The following is a 21,569-nucleotide window of genomic DNA, read 5'->3' on the forward strand; positions in this document are numbered from 1 at the left end:
ACTCCAGATCAAAAAGACAGCTGTAACTTGGGCAGTTGGTTCTTGGCCTGTTTCTGGCAAGACATGATTTGTGGAGGACCAGGTTTAAAAACTCCAGAGCTCACACTTAATAAGTACGGGTCTTTCTATGAGAATAGTTTGTTCACATTAGACTAACAAGACAGTACGGAGCCTGTTCATATAGTTGCCTGTCATAAAGTGAGAGGAAACAAGCTTTTTTTTTTTTTTTTTTTTTTTGGAAGAGAGGGCGATGAGAAGGAGGGGCACACAATTATCCATGCAAGCTTCAACAAAATAATATATAGTGTGATTTGTTTCTTACTTCAGAGGAGAAATACATCTTAACTCAGAGACCTGCTGCCATCTTCTGGAAGATCTATGTATTTATATAGTCAGCACATTCAACTGGGCTTTCCAGCATGCTGTTAAAATAACTTCAGCTTATTAAAAAACCTGTGAATAAGAAATCTGGGCTGTGGTTTCCTTGATTTGAGTTTCTTCATCTGAAATATAGCCTACTTCTTTTTAAAAATATGACAGCTGATCTAGATGTTGAAGCTCTTCTGGCTGGTCATTCCATAGTCATGGCGCAGCCAATGAAAAGCTCCCCTGGGTGATGGTTGACAGTCAAGTTCTGGCAGGCTGGAGTAGATGCCCCCCAAAGGACCTAAGTGTGCAGGGCAGATTGTACAGGAGAAGGTGATCCTGTAGGTAACCTGGACCCAAACCATGTAGGGCTTTAAAGGTCAAAACCAACACTTTGTACTTTGCCTGGAAACTAATTGGCAGTCAGTAGAGTGACTTTAGGTTAGGTGTTATATGCTCACTCCTAGATGTTCCTGTAACCAATCTGAGTGCTGAATTTTGAACCAACTGGAACTTCTGAACTTGATACAGAGGTAGCCCAGAGTAAAGCCCATTGCAGATGTCCAACCTTGAGGTTACCAGCTCATGCACTGCCATCTTAAGGTCCTCCAAATCTAGGAAGGAGTGCAGCTGGTGGATCAGCTGAAGTGGATGGTAAGCACTACTGACCATCATATCTACCTGGGCTGATATTTGGGGTGGTGGACCCAGGAGCACTCCCAAGCTGCGAACAGTCTTTCAGAGGGAGCGTAACCCCATCCAGGACTGGTTGACATACCTCCATCCCCAGATTTGCACCCTTAATGGCAAGCACCTCTGTTTTGTCTGGATTCAGTTTCAATTTGCCCCCCCCCCCCCCCAATCCAGCCAATTACATCTTCCAGTCATTCATTCAGAAGAGACATGCTATCCTTAGCTGAAGCTGTTTTTGGAGAAATCTATTTGGGTGTCATCAGCATACTTATAACATCTTGCTCCATTCCTATGGATGATCTTTCCCAGCAGCTTCAAGTAAATATTAAAAAGCATTTTGGATAAAGTTGCACATTGTGGGATACCATATAACAGCTTCTTTTTTGAGGAGCAGCTATCCCCAAGCAGCAGCATCTAGAACCTGCCTGAGAGGTATGACTGGAACCACTGCAGCACAGTGCTTCTGATTCTCAGCCCCTCCAAATGTTCCAAAAGAATACCATGGTTGATGGTACCAAAGGCCACTGAGAGATCTAGAAGCACCAAAAGGGACACACACACTCTGTCGGTGTTGGGGTGGAGATCATCCACTAAGGTGGCTAGAACAGTTTCAACTCTGTATCCTGTATCAAAAAAGTGTGTGTCATCTAAGACAAATAGAAAATGTTTTCAGTTGGAAGGCATCTGCCCAAAAAAGGGAGATTAGACACTGGTCTGTAATTATTAAGGTCCAGGGGATCTAGGGAGTGCTTCTTCAGCAGTGGTCTAATTATTGCTTCTTTTAAAAAGGATGTAAAATTCCCCTTTCTGAGAGATGCATTAATAATTTGTTGTATTTGAGATTGAATTGCATCTCCTCCCTGGATGACCAGCCAAGAGGGGAAGGAATCAAGAAAGCAGGTTGTCCTCCTTACTTGGCCCAGCAGCTTGTCCACATCAATAGTACTCACTAATTGAAACTGATCCAGTGCAACCATAGAGTTGCTGGACACTTTGTTGTTGGCTTCTGCTCTCATGACCGCATCTAAGTTGGCTCTTATGTGAGAGATTTTACCTGTGAAATGGTTGTTAAAAGCATCACAGTGAGCTACTGAAGGGTCTAATAATGGGTTCAGAAGGCAGGGCATCTGTGTTAAACTTTTCACCACTCTGAATATCTCAGCTGAACATGAATCTGCTGACACAATGCGTTCGGAGAAGAAAGCTTTCTTTACTGCATGTATTGCCACTTTATAGGAGCAAAGGTGCCCTGTATACTCTGTCTTGTCACATAAAAGTCAAGTTTTCCACCATGTATGCTCTAGTCATTGTCCTTCTCATTTTGTTTCCCAGAGGGTCTCTGTATACCAGGGAGCCTGTTTTGTTGTGGGTCAGAGAGGATGTTTGGGAGCAATTGTGTCAATAGTCCTGGTTAGATTTTGATTCTACTAATTGACCAGAAGCTGCTTGGTGGTCGTTCCCTGAAGTGGCAGTTCCTCCTCTTCCTCCCTGTCACCTTCCTCCTCCTCCTCGCTCCAGTGGCAGCATGTTGGGCTGGGGGCACTTGGCCATGGCATTCAGCATCTCGGGGAACTCCTCCAGACAAGAGGCAACCTCATCCTTGCCTCCACCTCCACCTCCACTGCCCACTCCCAGCTACAGCTCTATTGCTTCTGTTTCCTCCTCCTCCGCGTCCTCTTCCACTGCCACCAGCTCTTGCAGACACGCACCTGAAATGGCTGAAAAGGTGGTGGGAAACTTCTAGACACAGGCATAAAAAAAATCATCCTATGGATGGCAAAATCTATTGTTCTGAATGGTGATTATGTGAAAAAATAATGTAATACCTATGCTACAATCCATGTAAACTTTATTAAAATCTATTCATTCTTTGTTTTTTGTTTTTTTGTTTTTGTTTTTTTTAATAAAAATCTTGTAACCTTACTTTCCAGATATCCCTTGTATATGGGCACTCATAAGAAGATTTTGTCAGAGTTCCTTTTGGTTATAATTTTTATAAAATACTTCTAGTTTGGATGATATTTATGCCAAAAGACCCCTGACTCAAACTACAGCTCTCTCATGAAATCTTACACTCTTCCAGTTGTAACTGTCAGGCACCTAAGGCGCTTCCAAATGAGTCTTTCATAGTACACTTGCCCTGCCTTGGTCACAAAACCTGATAGGGGCATTGGATATCATTTTATCTCCCAGTGTCTTTCCCCATCACTTTAACCAGTGAATAAAAGTTGCTGGAAAATAACAAGAAGGGAGGGGGGTGGAGGGCTAGTGGCTGGGCGTGCCAATGCAAGAAACAGGGTGATGAAATTGTTTCATATTGCTTGACGAGGTTTTGCAGAACAGAATAATATTGCACAGTCCATAAGATTGAAGTCTTGTTTTCCCTATACCATAAATATTTCCATCCAATTCTATTAAAATGTTTTTTAAAATAAATTTTTATTGAAAAGAAAAAAAAACACCCTGATTTATATACATAAAAATGGGGGAACAATATAGGTATAGGAAAGTAGGAAAACAGCAGAAAAGAAAAAAGAAAGAAAAAAAGGGGGGGGGGAGATGAGGTTAGGAAGAGGGGTATTTGGTGACTTCCGTTCTTTCTCCTCCTGTAAGATAATAGTTTAGCACTGTCAATGTGAAAACTAAATACAAGTTCTTTCCCACTCGTAGCTTTAATATTTCTTAAGATAATTTTCTAAAGGTGACCAATCTGTCTTTTTTAATCCACTACCATGGTTTTGTTTTAATAGAAATGTTAATTTGTCCATATCTTTTATTTCCATTATTTTGATGATCCAATCATTTGTTTCAGGAATAGTATCTAACTTCCAACTTCTGGCGAAAACTAGTCTTGCCGCTGTTGTTAAAAAAGTAAACAATTTCAAAAGCCTCTCCATAACAATAATCTTCAACATCTCATTCCTTGGTCTTTCTCACAGCATCTTGCTTAGCTTGTCTCAGCTGCATTCTTGACCTCATTCCTCATATTCACTTTTTTCAGTAACTTGATCCTTTGTTCTCAAAGCAATTAGATTGAAAATGTCAAATTTTACAACCTGAAAAATTGTATTTACTCCCCAAGAAAGACATTCTGGTGGTGAGATGCAATTTTAGGTCTTGAAGCTACTGAATCTATTGTAGAAGGCGCACCTGCCTCTTTCTCAGATTTAGCATTATCTTCTGCTATCAATTTATATATTACAGTATTTATTTCCAGTTTTTCAGATTGTCCTTTCAAAACCACCATAAAATTGTTAAAGTGTTTTTGGCAGTTCTTGAAAATATATACAATGATCAATTCTTCATTCATCTGCCATTTAAAATTCCTTAGCTCATCAGTTATTTCCTGATGAGCTAATTGAACTTATACTCTTGGACTGTTGAGCCAAATTCCACTTGTGCACAAATTAATGACTCTAGCAGCAAAAGATGCTGACTGGTATGAAGTTTCCTGTAGCAGTTTTCTTCTTCCAAACGTACCTATATGTCTCCTAAGTAAGAGTGCTGGCAATGAGATGAGCCTCCAGATCCTTAGCCTCCCAAGCTGGGCTATTCTTAGCTTTTGTTAGATTCTGTTTTTTGCAGACACTGCCAGGATCTGGATGCTTGTTAATTTAAGTTCCATTCTGAAAATACAATTTGAGAAGTTTTTCTTTGTAATTTTAGGAACAGTTAGCTCAGTACTCCAGGAGGTTGCTGTGCCTCTTTGTTCTCATATGTAGCCTGGCTCTTTGAGCTACCTTAATCCTTTTACAGATCTTTAAAATAACAAAAGCCCGGACTCCCATAATCTGATACGGTAGAGTGCGTGCAGTAGTTAGAGATCCTGATTAAGTAAGAAAGACACCAATGGCTTTTTATAGGAACTCCATTATAAGATGGAAAATTACACAGGGTCATAATCTAAACTAGTTTCACTCTAAGGAAGATCTGAGAGGGGCCTGATGGGAAGAGAAGAAGAGAAAAACATCATTAAGAGTAGCAGTTTGCATTAGAGAGGGGTCAGGACAAGCTATTATTATTATTATTATATTTTATATCCCACCTTTTCTCTGTAAAAAAAGAAACTCAAAAAGGCTTACAGTAAAACCAATACAATATAATTTAAAAACTAAAAATATACAAACATTAAAATAGAATTAAACATTAACAGTATTAAAAATAAACAGTTCAAACTATTAAAACCAATTAAAAATGAAGAAATACATTTGGGGTCACTCAATTTATCTATTCTTATTACTGTTACCCCTATTACCCACCCTGAGGCATTCTTGGCTCTTTAGTCCTAATGACATCATCAGACAGGGTGAATTTAGCATCCTAGGATGCTTTCGCCCCGTCTAACCAACCGGGGTGAAAGTGTCACCAGATGCTTTCCCTCCAACATAGGAGGCTTTGCTGGGACGGCGACGCTTTCCCCATGTGATAGGGGAAGCATCTCCAAGAAGGACCTGTGTGCAGAGCAACAGATTCACCCTGCGGCCCCTCTCTTTTCTCCCATATGCCAGGAAACTATACCACACTGGCTCTTCTATTGGTAGAACAGTGATTCTATCCTAGACAATTGGTCAACAAGATCTTAACCCATGTGTTGTGTCACATATTCAAGAACTGCCATTTCTCATGCAGACACTTCCTTTCCAACCTAATGGCAGTAACATTTTGTACTAAGTAAACAGCAATTTCCCCCTTATCTTTTCTTGCTAAAGAAGCAGTTAGAATACCATTTCTAGACAGAACTCTCTCTGGGAAGTCATCAATTTTTAAAATGGAAACTCCACAAATATGAGTGTAATTCAGAGTGGGAGGTGTAATTAATAGCACAGAAGTGATAAGTAAGGAAAAGGTTAAACACACAATTTCCCTCATATTTTTATATTCTTAATTCCTTTCTCTCATAACTGCTTTTCTTTTTTCTTAATGGATTTTGAGCATTTTTTTTAAAAAAAGAATATTCTCAAATTACCAGTTTTTGGCTTACATTTGTAGTAAGTGGCATCTTCTCCCCCCCCCCCCCCCCGCCTTCCCATTGGGCATTCAATTTTGAACTACTAATCAAGAGCTTTCCAAACATTTCATGTTGCTGTCACACTTTTTAGATATGGTACAGTCATTTGGTTTGCTAGCAAACAGGAGGTGGAACCATCCACTTTTAAGAGATACAGACACATACAAAAATTGTAATAATGAAATGTATGGGGACACAACATCTGTCTATCTATCTATCTATCTATCTATCTATCTATCTATCTATCTATCTATCTATCTATATAAATGTTCTGATAGTTTTTCCCTTAACATAAACAACAAAAGTACACAACCAAAACACAGCAAATTTGGCCACAAAAGACATGGCCATTCGGACTGTGTTTTTACATTAAAAAACCCCAAGAAAAATAAAGTCCTAATTAGAGGGAGAGGAATAATTGTTTCTTTCCTATTGCTGCCAGTTAGAAGGCTACGCTCTGCCCACTTTGTCTCCTAGCAACCCACTCAGCCATTTAATGGCGCCCAGGGCCTCTTCAATCAGGCCTCTTCCACATTGCCTATAAAATACAGATTATCTGATTTGAACTGGATTATATGGCAGTGTAGACTCAAGGCCCTTCCACACAGCTATATAACCCATTTATAATCTTATATTATCTGCTTTGAACTGGATTATCTTGAGTCCACACTGCCATATAATCCACTTCAGTGTGCATTTTATACAGCTGTGTAGAAGGAGCCTCATATAATCCAGTTCTAAGCAGATAATATAAGATTATAAATATACAGTAGAGTCTCACATAAACACCCCGGCAGAACATTGGATAAGTGAATATGTTGGATAATAAGAAGGGATTAAGGAAAATTCTATTGAATGTCAAATTACGTTATGATTTTACAAATTAAGCACCAAAACATCATGTTATACAACAAATTTGACAGAAAAAGTAGTTCAATGCATGGTAATGCTATGTAGTAATTGCACGTTTTCCAAGAGTGGAGTAGCTCTGCTCTAACAAGGCCAAGTGGCCTTCAGTAGACACCTGTGGTGGTAGGACAGTCCACTCCTCTGTCTTCTTTCAGCTACAACAGCTGTAGCAGAGAACAAGGTAGACCTGTTACAGGGCAGTAGTGGGACCAGTACGACTCCTTTTAAACAAAAAGTGATCTCTTCCAGCCAAACTATTTATGGGTGTGTAAGGAGAAGAGGACCTTTGGAGAGGTGGGTGGCCCAAGTGCAGTCCATGGGTGGCACCATTCTCAGCCCAGGGAATAACTCAATGCTTCTCCTAAGTGAAGCAATCTTCTTCCTGCTGATTGACCTCTTCTCTACTCTGAGAGGTGTGCCTTTTGCCTTGCTTTGCTGCTCTCTGGCTTAGCAATAGGTGACCTTCAGCCTCCAGTAAATTAACCTTCATAATGAATCTTCATTACCTACTGCATAATTAAAGCATAAACATTATCTCCTGCTAGTCTAGTGCATTAAGCAGACTAGAATATGTCAAAATGGCATGTATTAAAAGTGTCCCCTGTTCTCTACTGTGAAGCTCTCTGCTACAAGGCCTCGGGCTTGGTCCTGCTGTTTTCCTGAGAAACCAAAGTTAGCCCTGTTCACAAAATCAGGAACTATGAGGCCCTTAAAAGGAGGTTGCCATTAATCAATTATAATTTTGAAAGTACTTCTGTTATCACCAAAACTTGGGAACATTAATGGGTGAATCTACATTATAAAATGAATGCAGTTTGACAGTATTTTAATTGCCATTGCTCCTAACTGTCATTGGACCTAAAAGAGTTCTTCTACTAGTTTTTTTGGATTCCAACTCGCAGAACCCTGTTAGAAATAACAACTTTCTTCAAGCCTCCACTAGCCTCCATTAGTTGTTATGTACATAATTCAGATTGCTTACTTTATTGTGTGTGTGTATTATGTACATAATTCAGATTGCTTACTTTATTGTGTGTTTGCAATTTTAACTCCATGCTGTGGGAGGACCTGCAGACCATGTGATCAGATCTGGGCTTGTTTAGAAATCAGGCTCCATTTTAGAAACAGTGCAGCTTGGAAGACTGTAAAAACAGTATGCTTAGAGACTTCATTATAGAAGCAGTTTCTTACAGCCTCCATTGGAATTTCAGACTAGACAGAGACTCTATTAGACTGTACTGGCAGTACTGATCAGGGTTGGCTTGAGGTGCCTTCCTCTTGCCACATTTCTCCCTTTCACCCTCCATTCATACCTCTTCAAATGCCACAGCACAGCTGGTCCCAGCTGACCTCCAGCTAGAGCGCTTAAGGTTCAGGGCTTCCCAGTTCTCGGTGTCTATGCCACAGTTTTTAAGGTTAGCTTTAACCCCTTCTTTAAATCTCTTTTCCTGCCCACCAATATTCAATTTTCTGTTCTTGAGTTGGGAGTAGAGTAACTGATTTGGGAGACAGTGATTGGGCATTTGGACAATGTGGCCAGTCCAGTGGAGTTGATAGTGGAAGAGCATCACTTCAATGTTGGTGGTCTTTGCTTCTTCCAGGATGCAGGATTTTTTCAGTGGCAACACTGGTGGAATCATTCCAGGAGTTGGGTGTGAGAGTAGATGTTTTTTGGCAACTGAAAAGAACACTTCTCTTCTTGCACAATAGTATTTATTTAAACATTTGTTATACATCATTTATTATACAGCAGACCCATAATATTAAATATTCAATACAATTCTACAATACATTTTGCCATCCACTGTTATTTTCACCCTTATAAAGAACACTTCTGAAACTCTGCACAATATGTGTTTTGTGCATTGGCATATCTTTGTCCCTAACAGTTCAAATAACTATTCTAGGTACATCAGTTTCACAGCTGAGAAGCCTGATTGCCTTGCATACAGGGCTGTAGCCAAGGGGGGGGGGGGGTAGGGGTTCAACCCCCCCCCCCCGAAAATTATTCAGATGTTTTAAAAAACCTGGTTTACTCATGAATTTTAACTGTTTAACCAAATCCACATGACTGTCCATTGAAATATATCTGTCTTGAGTGTCCAGTGAACTTTATCAATGGAGCTTGATTCCTAAATTATTTTGCATTATGGAACTATTCTTCATGATTTGCTAAAGTTTCAAACGCCCTCCCACAATTTTTTTCTGGCTATGGCCTTGCTAGGTACATCAGTTTAACAGCAGAGGCATCTGATTGCCTTGCATGAATGCCATTTCCCCAACAGGTTATGACTCTTAACAGGTGATGCTTTTTACCAAGAGGTTATGGCATCCTTTTTCAAAAGGTAATGAGTTTTAAGAAGGCCGTGCTTTTCCAAAGATCATAAAATCCCCAAAAGGTTATGGAGATTTCCATTTTCCAAAAAGCCCTGGGTATTGGGCCTGAGCTGTGGATCTGGGGCTCGCTTGCAGCACCGCGCAGGCGCAAAGCCTGGCCTCTCTCGCGCTGCCTGCCTGCCGCAGCCTCCAGTGCCAGCCTCGCGGCCCGTCTTGGGGCGCGTGAAACGCCAAACGGGAGGCAGGCCGTGGGATTGGCCGAGCCGCCGCCGAGGTCCCGCCTCTCGCAAGGAGCCAGCCGGGCGGCGAACCAGGCAGGCGGGCGGGCGGGTGCGGGCGCCGCAGTCACGTCTCGCAGCCGTCCGGGGAGGGATCCGCGATGCTGGCCTCCGCGCAGGACAGATCCGCCTCGTTCCGCCTCTCCTCCTCCCCCTCGGCCCCTTCCCCCTCCCCTTCGCCCCTCTCGGCCGCCTCCTCGCCAGCTGTCACTCCCCAGAAGCCCTGCTGCAGCCACGGAAAGGAGCCCGGCGGCGCGGTAAGCAGAGGCCAGGCGGCGCTGGGGAAGGCGGGCGCGGGAGAGGAGATCCACTAGAGGAGCCAAAGGAAGGATGGAGGGGGCTTGGAGTCCGTCCGCTTAGGCCTCGGGCGAGGAGCCAGCGCCTTGCCCTCCAAGCCCTGACCCTTGGCGCTGCGCCCTCCCCCTGGCCAGGCCTTCTTCCCTTCCTTCAGGGAGCCCGCCTGGGCGTGAGCGCCAACCCCACCCGCGGGCGCCTCTTTCTGGAAGCTGTGTACACCCAGTTCCCATAAACAGCGCCCTCCGTGCGGAATTCCTCCTCGCCATCCTTCCCTGGCAGGCCATTGGGCGCCTATTTAAAGCCGCGCCATCTGCTCGCCCGAGAGAGAGAGAGAGAGAGAGAGAGGGGGAGAGAGGGAGGGAGGGAAGTGGGATTTGGACAGGGCTCCTTTCCGCTCGGCGCCTCCGCCAAAGGGAGCTCTGCATGACCTTCCGGGAGGCAAAGCACGCCTCGCACGAGCCGGAGAGGAGGCCCAGCGCTCTCGTCTCGCCTTGGTTGCTTTGCTTCCCCCGTTTCCGGGCCCCGTTTCCGCCTCCTCCCTCTACCCCCCCCCCCCCGCCCTCTAAATGCCCTCAATGCCCTTGGAGCTGCGGGAAGGAGCTCGGCCACCTTCGCCTCTCCTCAGAAATGGTTCCTGAAGAGAAGAGAGGAAGCCCTGAGGGTGCAGGCCTTCAGAGCTAGCTGGAGGCAAAAATGAAACCCGTCTGTCTAGTTAAGTCCAAAAAGCATTTTAGTGGGGGTTTTTTCCTAATTAATTTCCGTGGAAATGAATTAAAGAACTCAATTTGCTGCTTTTTAAAGAAGTGCTTCCCTTTGGCACATGTGTGCCTTCAAGACACTTGCAGTCTATCACAAGGAGCACCCAATGGCGCAATGAGTTAAAACCTTGTGCCAGTAGGATTGCTGACCAAAAGATCAGAGGTTTGAATCTGGGGAGCGGGGTGAGCTCCAGTTTGTCAACTCCAGCTTCCCATGCGGGAACATGAAAGAAGCCTCCCACAGGATGGTAAAGCATCTGGACGTCCCCTGGGAAATGTCCTTGTAAACGGCCATTTCTCTCACACCAGAAGTGACTTGCAGTTTCTCCAGTCGCTCCTGACACACACGCACACAATAACCAGGGTTTTCTTGGGAAGATTTGTAAATAAAGCTTTCAACTTTGCCTTCCTCTGAGAATGTGTGACTTTCCCAAAGCCATCCAGTGTGTTTCCTTGACTGAGTAGGGGCTTCAATCCTGATCTCCAAAGTCATGGGGTGCATCTATATTGTTGAATTAATGTAGTTTGACACCTATGGTTCAGTGCTATGGAATTGTGAGAATTGTAGCTTTACAAGGTCCTCATCCTTCTCTGCCAAAGAGTACTGATACTTCACCAAACTACAAATCCCATGACTCTTTAGCATCGAGACATAGTAGTTAAGGTGGTGTAGATGCATCCATACCCCAACACATAAACCACTATAGCTGGGTCATATTTGCAAGTATGCTGTTAAAAACAAAATGGAGAAAGCTTCATTCTTCAGTAGGACTGGTTGAGAGAAAACTAAGCACCTTCAAAGTTTATTGGATGGAATGTGAAAGACCTTTTTATCAATGTTAAACAAAATGATTTGATGATATCTTAGATTATTTGGCACTACCTTTTGGACTTTTCCAATGTGACCTTCTTTACAGTTGATTTGTGTCAAGCAAGCAATTAAAGTTGGATTTATTTGTTGTCCTGGGCTGAAAGCTACTGTCATTCATAAGCAGTAGGTTTACTGAATCTAACAGTTTTAACATTTTATTGGATGTTCATGTATTTATTTTTCTAGCCTTCAAGTTGAGGTGCCGTTCTATGTTCTCTCTTTTTAGACTTGGGCTTCTTCCAGAGTTCTATTGCAGCAAAATTCTCTAATTCTCTAAGCAATGTTGTGCAGATGTAGATTTGTTGGGCTTTACCTCCCTGTAGTTGTGCTTAGGACAGCATAGCAATCTTGGTTTGATTCATTATTCAGTGAACCAACTATGATTTTTAGAAGTAATGACAGAGTTATTAAAGAGTTAATATAATTTAAAAGTCATGGTGATGCTGCAGACATGTTATTTGTCACGCCATGATGGGAAGCATTATGAGAATGAATATTTCAAGAAGAAAGCCCTATCCCTGGTACTTTAGTCTGATAGCTTCTGATTTCCCTGTTCTCTCCCATAAACTTTTTTCATCTCATGTGGTTGCAATAAGCATTCAATTTTGCCTTTGAGGATAGAGGCTGACTGCTTGCCCCACCACCATCAGATTTTGTCAAGGAGTGATGCTTCATTGTCTACAAGGATGGGGAATCTTGCTTCTCTGTGTTTTTAAGTCCCATAATCCTTCACTATGTGCTACACTGACAAGGCCTTCAAGTAGCTGAAGTTTAAAACACCGTGAGGGCCAAAGGTTCTCATTTCAGCTATTGAGCAGACAAAGAAAACCCTAACAAATCTAGTGAAGTTCTTTTTAAAATTTTCAATTAATTTTATTGATAGTGAACAAAAATACATTATCTCTAATCCAACAAGTTACCCCCTTTATTCCAAACAACACCACTTCTTCCCATACCTCCCCAGTTCACAAAAATATTGCTATGTCATATCTTTTGCACAAGCATTTTTCAATATCTTCCATTGTATACAGTAGAGTCTCACTTATCCAACACTCGCTTATCCAACGTTCTGGATTATCCAACGCTTTTTGTAGTCAATGTTTTCAATACATCGTGATATTTGGGTGCCAAGTTCGTAAATACAGTAATTTCTACATAGAATTACTGTGTATTGAACTACTTTTTCTGTCAAATTTGTGGTATAACATGATGTTTTGGTGCTTAATTTGTAAAAGCATAACCTAATTTGAAGCATAACTTATTTGATTTAATAGGCTTTTCCTTAATCCCTCCTTATTATCCAACATATTCACTTATCCAGTGTTCTGCCGGCCCGTTTATGTTGGATAAGTGAGACTCTACTGTATTATAATAATAGTATTTATCTAGCTGTTGTCCAAAATTTCACTTGATCTGTTGTTGCTTTAAACTTGACATTATTTTGATACCTATAACTAACAAATGCTTTCCATGTAATGTAAAATTCTTCTTCTTTTATTTGTCTTTTTGCTAGTCTTATGTGCTGGCTTTTCTAATAGGACTATGGCCTATGTTTTGTTAAACAAATTCTTTATTGATAAATACCCCCCCCCCCCCGCAAAAAAAAGTTTTGACAATTACTAGTCTTGCTGCACATAGCATAAGATCGAATGAAGTTTTCATACTAAAATACAGAACCTGCTGACCGTTGTTAACTATGGGGAGCAGGGCTTGAGTGCAACTTGTTCCATATCAGAGTTCATTAAATGGACAAGTAAGAAAGGGACCGAGGTCAAGGATTGACGGTAGGTATTAGAGATGGGATAAGGAGGATTTAGGTGAAGAGGCAATTTACGGGTTAGGACTGGGCCTTGAGTAAAGATTTAAAGCCTATCTATGTGTGAAGAATCATTTGATGGATATAGGAGAAAGCTGTTCCACTATAAAATATGTATCTGAAGCTGCAGTTCACAGATAGTTGAACAAATCCTTGTTCACAGAGTGAGGGCAGCTGGCTTGGGCAAAACTGGAATGCGTATAACAGGTTAGCGCATGTAAAGTTTGTTCACCAGTTGGAAATGTGTCCAATTCAAGGATCACTAAAATACAAACTTTTGCTATTAAGAAATCATCCTTTTTGCCAGCTCTTCTATATAGATGGGCTCGGCCCCATGGAGAGGATAACTTTAGTTTATGTGACTATAGTTTATCTGCACATGATGCCTGGGCTGCATCTGGAGTTGTAGAGCAGGATCAGAACAAATCATAGGGTGCATTTACATCAGGCATGGACAAACTTCAGCCTTCTGTGTGTTTTGGACTTCTACTCCCAGAAATCCCAGCCAATTTACCAGCTTGTTCAAAACACCAGGTGTGCCGAAGTTTGTTCATGCCTGATCTATAGTGTAGAATGAATGGAGTTTGATACCACTTTAACTGCTATGGTTCAGTGCTATGGAATTCTGAGATTTGTGTCTTTATCCTTCTCTGCCAAAGTACTGATACCTCTCTAAACTACTAATACCAGGATTCCATAACATTGAGACTTAGCAGTTAAAGCGATGGCCAACTGCATTAATTCTATACTGTAGATTCAGCCACAGTCCTCTGAGAGATTTGTATATTCATGTTATTGATGGCAAAATGTCATCAATAACATGTATATCAATAATATCAATTTCAGTGTGCTATTCTTCATCGGTTCATATATATTAAATAGGGAAGAATGAGGAATTATCTTAATATGTGTCCTTAAAAAAGAATAGATGAAGTTATAATAGGCTTCTTTGCTTTCAATACCTCCAGCACAAAGGAGCATTTTGATTTTTCTCTCTCCCTTTGCCATTTTCATATGGTGTTGACTTTCCCAGGAGGGTGTTTCTTTTGGCTTTCTTTCAGCTTAACAGTGTGTGGCTGAGTTCTTCCTTTCAAATAAACAGAGGCCAGAATTTGGGGTGGGTTATGAATTATTGTCTTGAAAAATCAATATAGTGTGAAAATTTGTTAAGTTCAAGATATATTTTTCTCCTCTTCTTGGAAGTAGTGGGCACCAAACCAATGGAAGAATCAGACATTGCGTAGTTGATCTATTAGAATCCAATATGGTGGTCAGATTCAGCCAAAACAGCTCACTGCTTCTTCCTCTTAATGTCTTGATTTGTGTGCACCTTCAACCCAAAGGCTATCTGCGACTCTCATTCTGACCCACTACCTTGGCATCATTTGGCTTTCAAGAACTGTACACTTGCTCTCTGAACCATTCCGCAAGGAACTGCTTGTTCTCTCTTCATTCTCATGACTGGTAGCAAAGAGATGGTATATCACAAGAAGCAAAGGTTGCAACTCTGCCCATCATTGGCTGTAGCTGTGGCTTCCACTGAATTTAATTCTGCTCACTATCAAGTTGTCCTATCAACTTTTCCCATGATTCAGCTGTTTTTTCTTATCGACAGGATGGTGGGAAGTGAAATTGAGCTTCTAGAACAGTGATTTTCAACCTGTGGGTCCCCAAGTGTTTTGGCCTACAACTCCCAGAAATCCCAACCAGTTTACCAGCTGTTAGGATTTCTGGGAGTTGAAGGCCAAAACATCTGGGAACCCACAGGTTGAGAACCACTGCTCTATAATGAAAGAGATAGGCACCTTATCTTGCTTACCCTTTTAGATAATTTCCCTTCATAAAAATGAAAAATTAAAAAACATTTTTGCAGTGTTAAGTTATTCCCGTTACTATAGAAAATGGAATGTTCCAAGTCCAGGAGTCCAGTATGTTTGGGAACTACATATCTCTTCCCCTCCCCCATCTATTTTCACAAGGGTTAGAAGTGCAGGACCCCCACAAAAGAGGAAAAAACAGATTTTAAAATAACATTCTTGACTCATTATTTTTTATTTTGTAAAGAAACATAATACATCGAAAGTGGTGGAACAATATATTGATAGGAAAGTGAGGGAGGTGAAAGGGTTCTGAAAATAGGTGAAGAGAGAAAACCGGAGGGGGGGGGGGGGAAGAAAGAAAGAAAAGAAAAGAAAAAAAGAAAGAAAAAATAACATTCTTAATTTGTCTCCCCAGCTAAAAATACAGTCTGAACTATACAGTATTTAACTTCTTCTACCAAAACCAACTTCTGTAAATATTCAGACCCAGTATGTTGTCCAGAGATGTATACTGCCATTTAGAGTCAATTAATGACATTCTGATTAACAAAATGAAAGGAATTATAATGTAAACATTCATTTCGTTCTCTCTTTTTAATTAATACTTCTTGGTTATATAGAATACTATATGAGAGACCATAATTTGTTCAAAGCCGGGGCTGTGGCGCAGGCTGGTGAGCAGCCTGCTGCAATAAATCACTCTGACCATGAGGTCATGATTTTGAGGCCAGCCCGTGGCGGGGTGACCACCCATCAATTAAAAAAATAAAAAGTAGCCCCTGCTCGTTGCTGACCTAGCAACCCGAAATATAGTTGCATCTATCAAGTAGGAAATAAGGTACCACTTGTAAAGTGGGAGGCATAATTTACGACATTGGAATGAGGAAGTGCTGTTACAGTGAATGATGAAGCAGCTGCTCCCCCCTGTGGCCAGAATCGAACATCCCCTCAGGAGAAAGTTAAATTGCCTCTGCATCTGTCTCTGTCTTGGTTCTATGTGTATATGGGTATTGAATGTTTGCCCTATATGTATATAATGTGATCCGCCCTGAATCCTCTTCGGGGTGAGAAGAGCGGAATATAAATACTGTAATTAAAATAAATAATCAATTGAGTTTACTAGGCTGAGTGGGGATTTGAACTCTGACCACCCAGAGTCGTGGTCTAGGGCTCAAATCAATGCACCATATGGGTACCCTTTATAAAAACTGAGAAAGGACGAAACAATTGTAGGGAAATTGGTGATATATTTTATACTATTGTCTTCCATAACTAGAGAAACACTCACAGATTAAACTCCTTAGATGTATTTCAGAATCATGAGAAGACACTTAATTTGAGTAAAGCTCTATGTCAACGTTGTTATGTCAAGAGCTCTTAACTCTGACTTGCATTTTTGCCTGCTGTTTCAGTCCTGGCTGCCCTTGAACAAGATTGAGTCATGTGATAAACATCATAGTCTACATACAAAGATACAACTCATGACACGACATCCAGTTTCACTTGTGACCCAGACAGAGTTCACCTTCTGAGATCCCTGGAAGTAATTTGCCCAGTTTGCTTTTACTTCTTGTTTCATTCAAGCCTTTTCTAATAATTATGCATATGGATCTTGCATCTTGGTGGGGGTGATGGATTTTCCTTGGGCTAAACATTGGTGGTACAGTAAAGTACATACACACACAAATATGTGGAAAGGCCTCTTTTTAAATTATTCCTATAATCATTTGGAAAGGTTAACCACAGAGAACACAGCGCTCTGTGCCTTTGAAGCTTTTCTGCATCAGTTATAGTTGAATCTATCAGTTTGATGTTTTACTTAGGTTCTTTGTTTTCCCACCTTCATTTCATCCCATCTTCTTTAAAACATCACTTTATGACTTCAAAAAATACAGTCAGTCTTCTATATTTACAGGTTTGTATTTGGCAGATCTGATTATTCCTGATTCAAACAATATGTTCTTAGGAATCTCTAGATTCTCCAGTGCAATTTCTATGATAACTTCTGGAGGATGTTGGCCTTAGTGTTATGCTGGAGGACCAAGAGATTCCTAGAGAGACATTATCTCAGGTTAAAATAGTGATGCTTCTTTTATTCACAATTTTTCCATTTTTATGGGGAGGGGGGTCCTGCATCCCTAACCCGAGTGAATTTAGGATTAGGAAGTACAGGCAGCCCCCAAGTTACAAACATCCAATTTACAAATGACTCATAGTTACAAACAGGGGTGAGACAACAAGAAGTGAGATAAATGTACCCCTAAGAAGGGAAATCCATTCCTGAAAGAGTTATGGAGAAAAGATGTCTCCACTGAAGCTTTATCGCCAATCCTTGTTTCCACAAGACAAATTTTTTCAAAATCCAATTATCACAGAGACAGAAAGTTAGGTGAAATATTCTGAACAGGGGCACAGACAACAAAACAAACACCACAGGGGTGTTAACATTGTACTGACTTCTTCAGCTGGTGCCTGAGTAAAAGCACAAACAATTTTCCCCCAACTCTAATTCAGGCCACAATCATATACACAATTTGTTATATGCAAATACACGAATAAGTCAATCTGGTTGCATAGTAAAGCCCAGGAAGATGTGAAAAGAAAAAGAGCATATATAAAGAACTAGCTGTGCCTGGCCACGCGTTGCTGTGGCAAAGTGGTGGTGATATTGGTTAAAAATTGTTGTGGCATTTTTATTTGATGTTATTTGTATTTTTAATTCATTTTATTGTAACTTATCTTTTTATTTATTCTATTTTATTATTTTGTTGTATTATTTTTAGTTATTTTGTTATTCTAGTATTTTATTGTATTAATTTTTAAGTGTTTATTATTATTTTTTATTGTATTATTTGTATTTATTTTATTTTTTAATTCTTTTATTAACACTGGGCTGAGTGGGTTGCTAAGAGACCAAGTGAGCGGAGCTTAGCCTTCTAACTGGCAGCAATTAGATAAAAACAATTATCGCTCTCCCTCTAATTAGGACTTTATTTTTCTTTTCTTTTTGTTGTCGGAACCTAGAGGCAAGGATGGTGGGTTGTGTTGCCAGATTTCGAGGTTCTGGGGCTTGTACTTTTGTTGTTTAGTGGGAGGAACGGACACCATTACTCCTTTATATATATAGATGGAAGAAAGAATGAATCACCACACAGATGTGTAGCCCAGGTTTATAGGAATAGTCTAAGGAAAGATAACACTCAAAATAAACGGACACTAGTTAGGCAAGAAAGAAGCAACCAAAAGAAGCAAGAGACAGCTGAAATGGTGGGTGACTAATGCTCACCAAGAATGGTAAAATGCTAATAAATCACAATGAAAAGACAGAGCTCTTAAATACCTACTTTGCATTAGCTTTTCACCCAAAAGGGGACTGTGCATCCATGTATCAGCAGAGTCCTTGGTAAAAAATTCAGGTTGAAAATCAAATTAGTCAGAAATCAAGTAAACCTAAATTGATTCAAATTGAAGGAATAGATGATTTGCATCCCACAGTATTGAAGGAGCTTGCTGACATATTTGCAGAATCACTTCCCATCACTTTTGAAAAAAAAAACAAAAAACTGGAGAATGAATGAAGTGCTAGAGGACTGATGAGCAAACATTGTTCCTCTTTTCAAAAGAGTGAAAAAAATATCTAGGAAACTGCAGACCAGTCAGCCTGAGTTCAGACAATTGTCTGTTTGCAAGTATCTTGGCGACTATCAGGGCCGTAGCCAGAAAAAAAATTCAGGGGGGGGGGGCTGAAACTTTTAAAAAGCGAATCATGAAGAGTAGTTCCATAATACAAAATAATTTAGAAATCAGGCTCCATCGATAAACTTCTGTGGACACTCAAGACAGATAAACTTCAGTGGAAACTCATGGGGATTTGGTTAACCAGGTAAAATTCATGAGTAAACCAGTTTTTTTAAAAAAAAAAACCTGAAAAAATTTCGGGGGGGGGGGGCTACAGCCCTGTCACTAACAATGTCGTAAGAACTCACATGAGTTTGTCAAGAACAAATCCTGCCAAACTAACCTTGTAGCAGCCCCATGGAGTAACCTGAAAAAGGTTACAAAATATCTTCCAGGGTTTGGTCTGTTTCTCTCTCATTGTAACAGTAACCCACTGTGCTTCTTTGTGGCATGTTTTATATGAATGCTATAAGTCGCAAGATGAGAGACTCTTGACTTATATTCAGCTTGAGCATGCATCAGCTTGTGTTTCAGGCTAGAAGTAGTTGTTTAGAGAAGTTATCTGACAGCCTTGCTTAAGCCTGGCACATCAAGTCATTTATAGCAAAGACTTTTACCAACATTATTTTGATATGCTCTAGAGGTCATGATCATCATTTTTATCGATGTGGTTATGTTTTGATTACTGTGGATAGCTTTGTGTTACTCCTACATGAATGGCCATGTGAGAAGTTATTCATTTCATAGTGACTGTCTATGGATATAGTGGGATGATTGTTGGACTGCATTGGACTCTGGAGACCAAGGTTCGATTTCCAGCTTAGCCATGGAAATCCACTGAGTGGCCTTGGACAAATCACACACTCTAAGGGCCCTTCCACACAGCCACATAACCCAGAATATTATGGCAGAATAACCCACAATATCTGCTTTAAACTGTGTTATCTGAGGACTGCCATATATCCCCGTTCAAAGCAGATAATGTGGGATTTTATTCAGTTGTGTGGAAGGGGCCTAAGACTGTAAAAATCCCATGATAGCTCACCATAAACCAGAAAGGACATGAAGGCACACCACAACAACAGTATATGGAAATGATGTTGGACCCAGCTCAATCTATATATATAAAAGAGTGATGGCATCAGGGCAGCGGACAAAACAACAAAACTACAGGCCCCCCAACCTCAAAATTTGACAACACAACCCATCATTCACGGCTCTAGGTTGATACAACAAAAAGAAAAGAAAAATTAAGTCCTACTTACAGGGAGAGGAATAATAGTTTTTATCCAATTGCTGCCAGTTTGAAGGCTAAGCTCCACCCACTTGGTCTCCTAGCAACCTACTCAGCCCAGGGGACAGGCACAGTTAGGCCTCACTTAGGCCTCTTCCACAGATTATCAGATTTTAACTGGATTATATGGCAGTGTAGACTCAAGGCCCTTCCACACAGCTATATAACCCATTTAGAATTTTATATTATCTGCTTTGAACTGGATTATCTTGACTCCACACTGCCATAGAATCCACTTCAGTGTGCATACTAAACATAAAGACAACCATACAACAGACATTCAATACCACCACTACCTCAACAATTTCTCACCAACACCACCAGACAATGCAACAGCAACGCGTGGACGGGCACAGCTAGTATTATATAATTTTGATCACTTTTCATATGTATTTTGTCCTATTGGATTCTTTGTATTTCCAGACTATTTCTAATGATGGTGCTGAATATTATTACTGTTCCAGAGTGGGAATGCATGTTCTGGTTATTTATTCCATCATTTAAAAATTTATATAAATCAATGTAAAATGAATATTTTGAAACCCTTAACAATTTTTAATTACTTCAAATATTTTAATATTATGTGGAATATTTTAAATTGGATATATTTGAGCTGCCCCAAATTTCTATCACTTACCAACTAGAAAAAGTGGGCTAAAATGAATGAATAAATAGTACATTTTTTCTCCTACGGAAAGAAGAATGAAAATGTAACTTCTGTATCGAATGAAGTGACATACTATGAAGGTATTATATTGTATTCAGAGATACACAGCCAGCTGCTGGTATTAAGGACTGAGAAATAAACATAAATATTTTGTGACATCTTTTCACGTGATGATTTGTGATACTAGTTGAAAAACAGCAGTAATATTTTCGTATTTCAGTGTTCTTAAATAAGTTTAACTTTGAGGTTTGTTGTGTAATGATCAAGCATAAAGAATCTGTACCCCAACATTAAAAAATACTGAAGATTGAATTGAGATTACTATTAATTACTGGATCCCAGGAGTGAAAACAAGATGTGTGCTGTGGTATGCTAGCAAAAGGATAATCTCAGTTTATTTCTTTTGGCAGAAAATGACTGTTCCCCCCGCTTATGCTGATTTAGGAAAGTCAGCTCGAGACATCTTCACCAAGGGATATGGTAAATATTGCCAAAGGAAATTAATGTCTTTTCTTGGTTGCCTACATTGTTGATTTCTAGGATTTTACACAAAAGTAATTTCAGTTCCTGGAAGGTTTCGGAGCCCTTCTACACAGCTGTATCAAGAATAACAAGGCAGAAAATCCCACAAGATCACACAAGATCTGCTTTGAACTGGGTTATCTGAGTCCACATTGCTATATATGCCAGTTCTAAGCAGAAAATGTGGGATTTTATTCAGCTGTGTGGAAGGGGCCTTAGTCATTCGGGGAGATGGGTCAGGGTACAAATAGTTCA

The 21,569-nt window shown here is 40.4% G+C and overlaps 1 protein-coding gene across 1 annotated transcript in view; it reads left to right on the plus strand.

Annotated features, from left to right (window-relative positions):
• Nucleotides 1-9,561: 9,561 nt before the first annotated feature.
• vdac1 (voltage dependent anion channel 1) overlaps nucleotides 9,562-21,569 on the plus strand; it is a 29,883-nt gene continuing 17,875 nt past the window's right edge. The window contains exons 1-2 of the mRNA XM_003217393.4: nucleotides 9,562-9,848; nucleotides 21,203-21,272. Of these exons, the coding sequence (XP_003217441.2) occupies nucleotides 9,693-9,848; nucleotides 21,203-21,272 (226 nt within the window). The 5' untranslated portion in view covers nucleotides 9,562-9,692. The remainder of the gene's footprint in view (nucleotides 9,849-21,202; nucleotides 21,273-21,569) is intronic.

Source organism: Anolis carolinensis, chromosome 2, assembly GCF_035594765.1.
Source record: "Anolis carolinensis isolate JA03-04 chromosome 2, rAnoCar3.1.pri, whole genome shotgun sequence".
Taxonomy (NCBI): domain Eukaryota; kingdom Metazoa; phylum Chordata; class Lepidosauria; order Squamata; family Dactyloidae; genus Anolis; species Anolis carolinensis.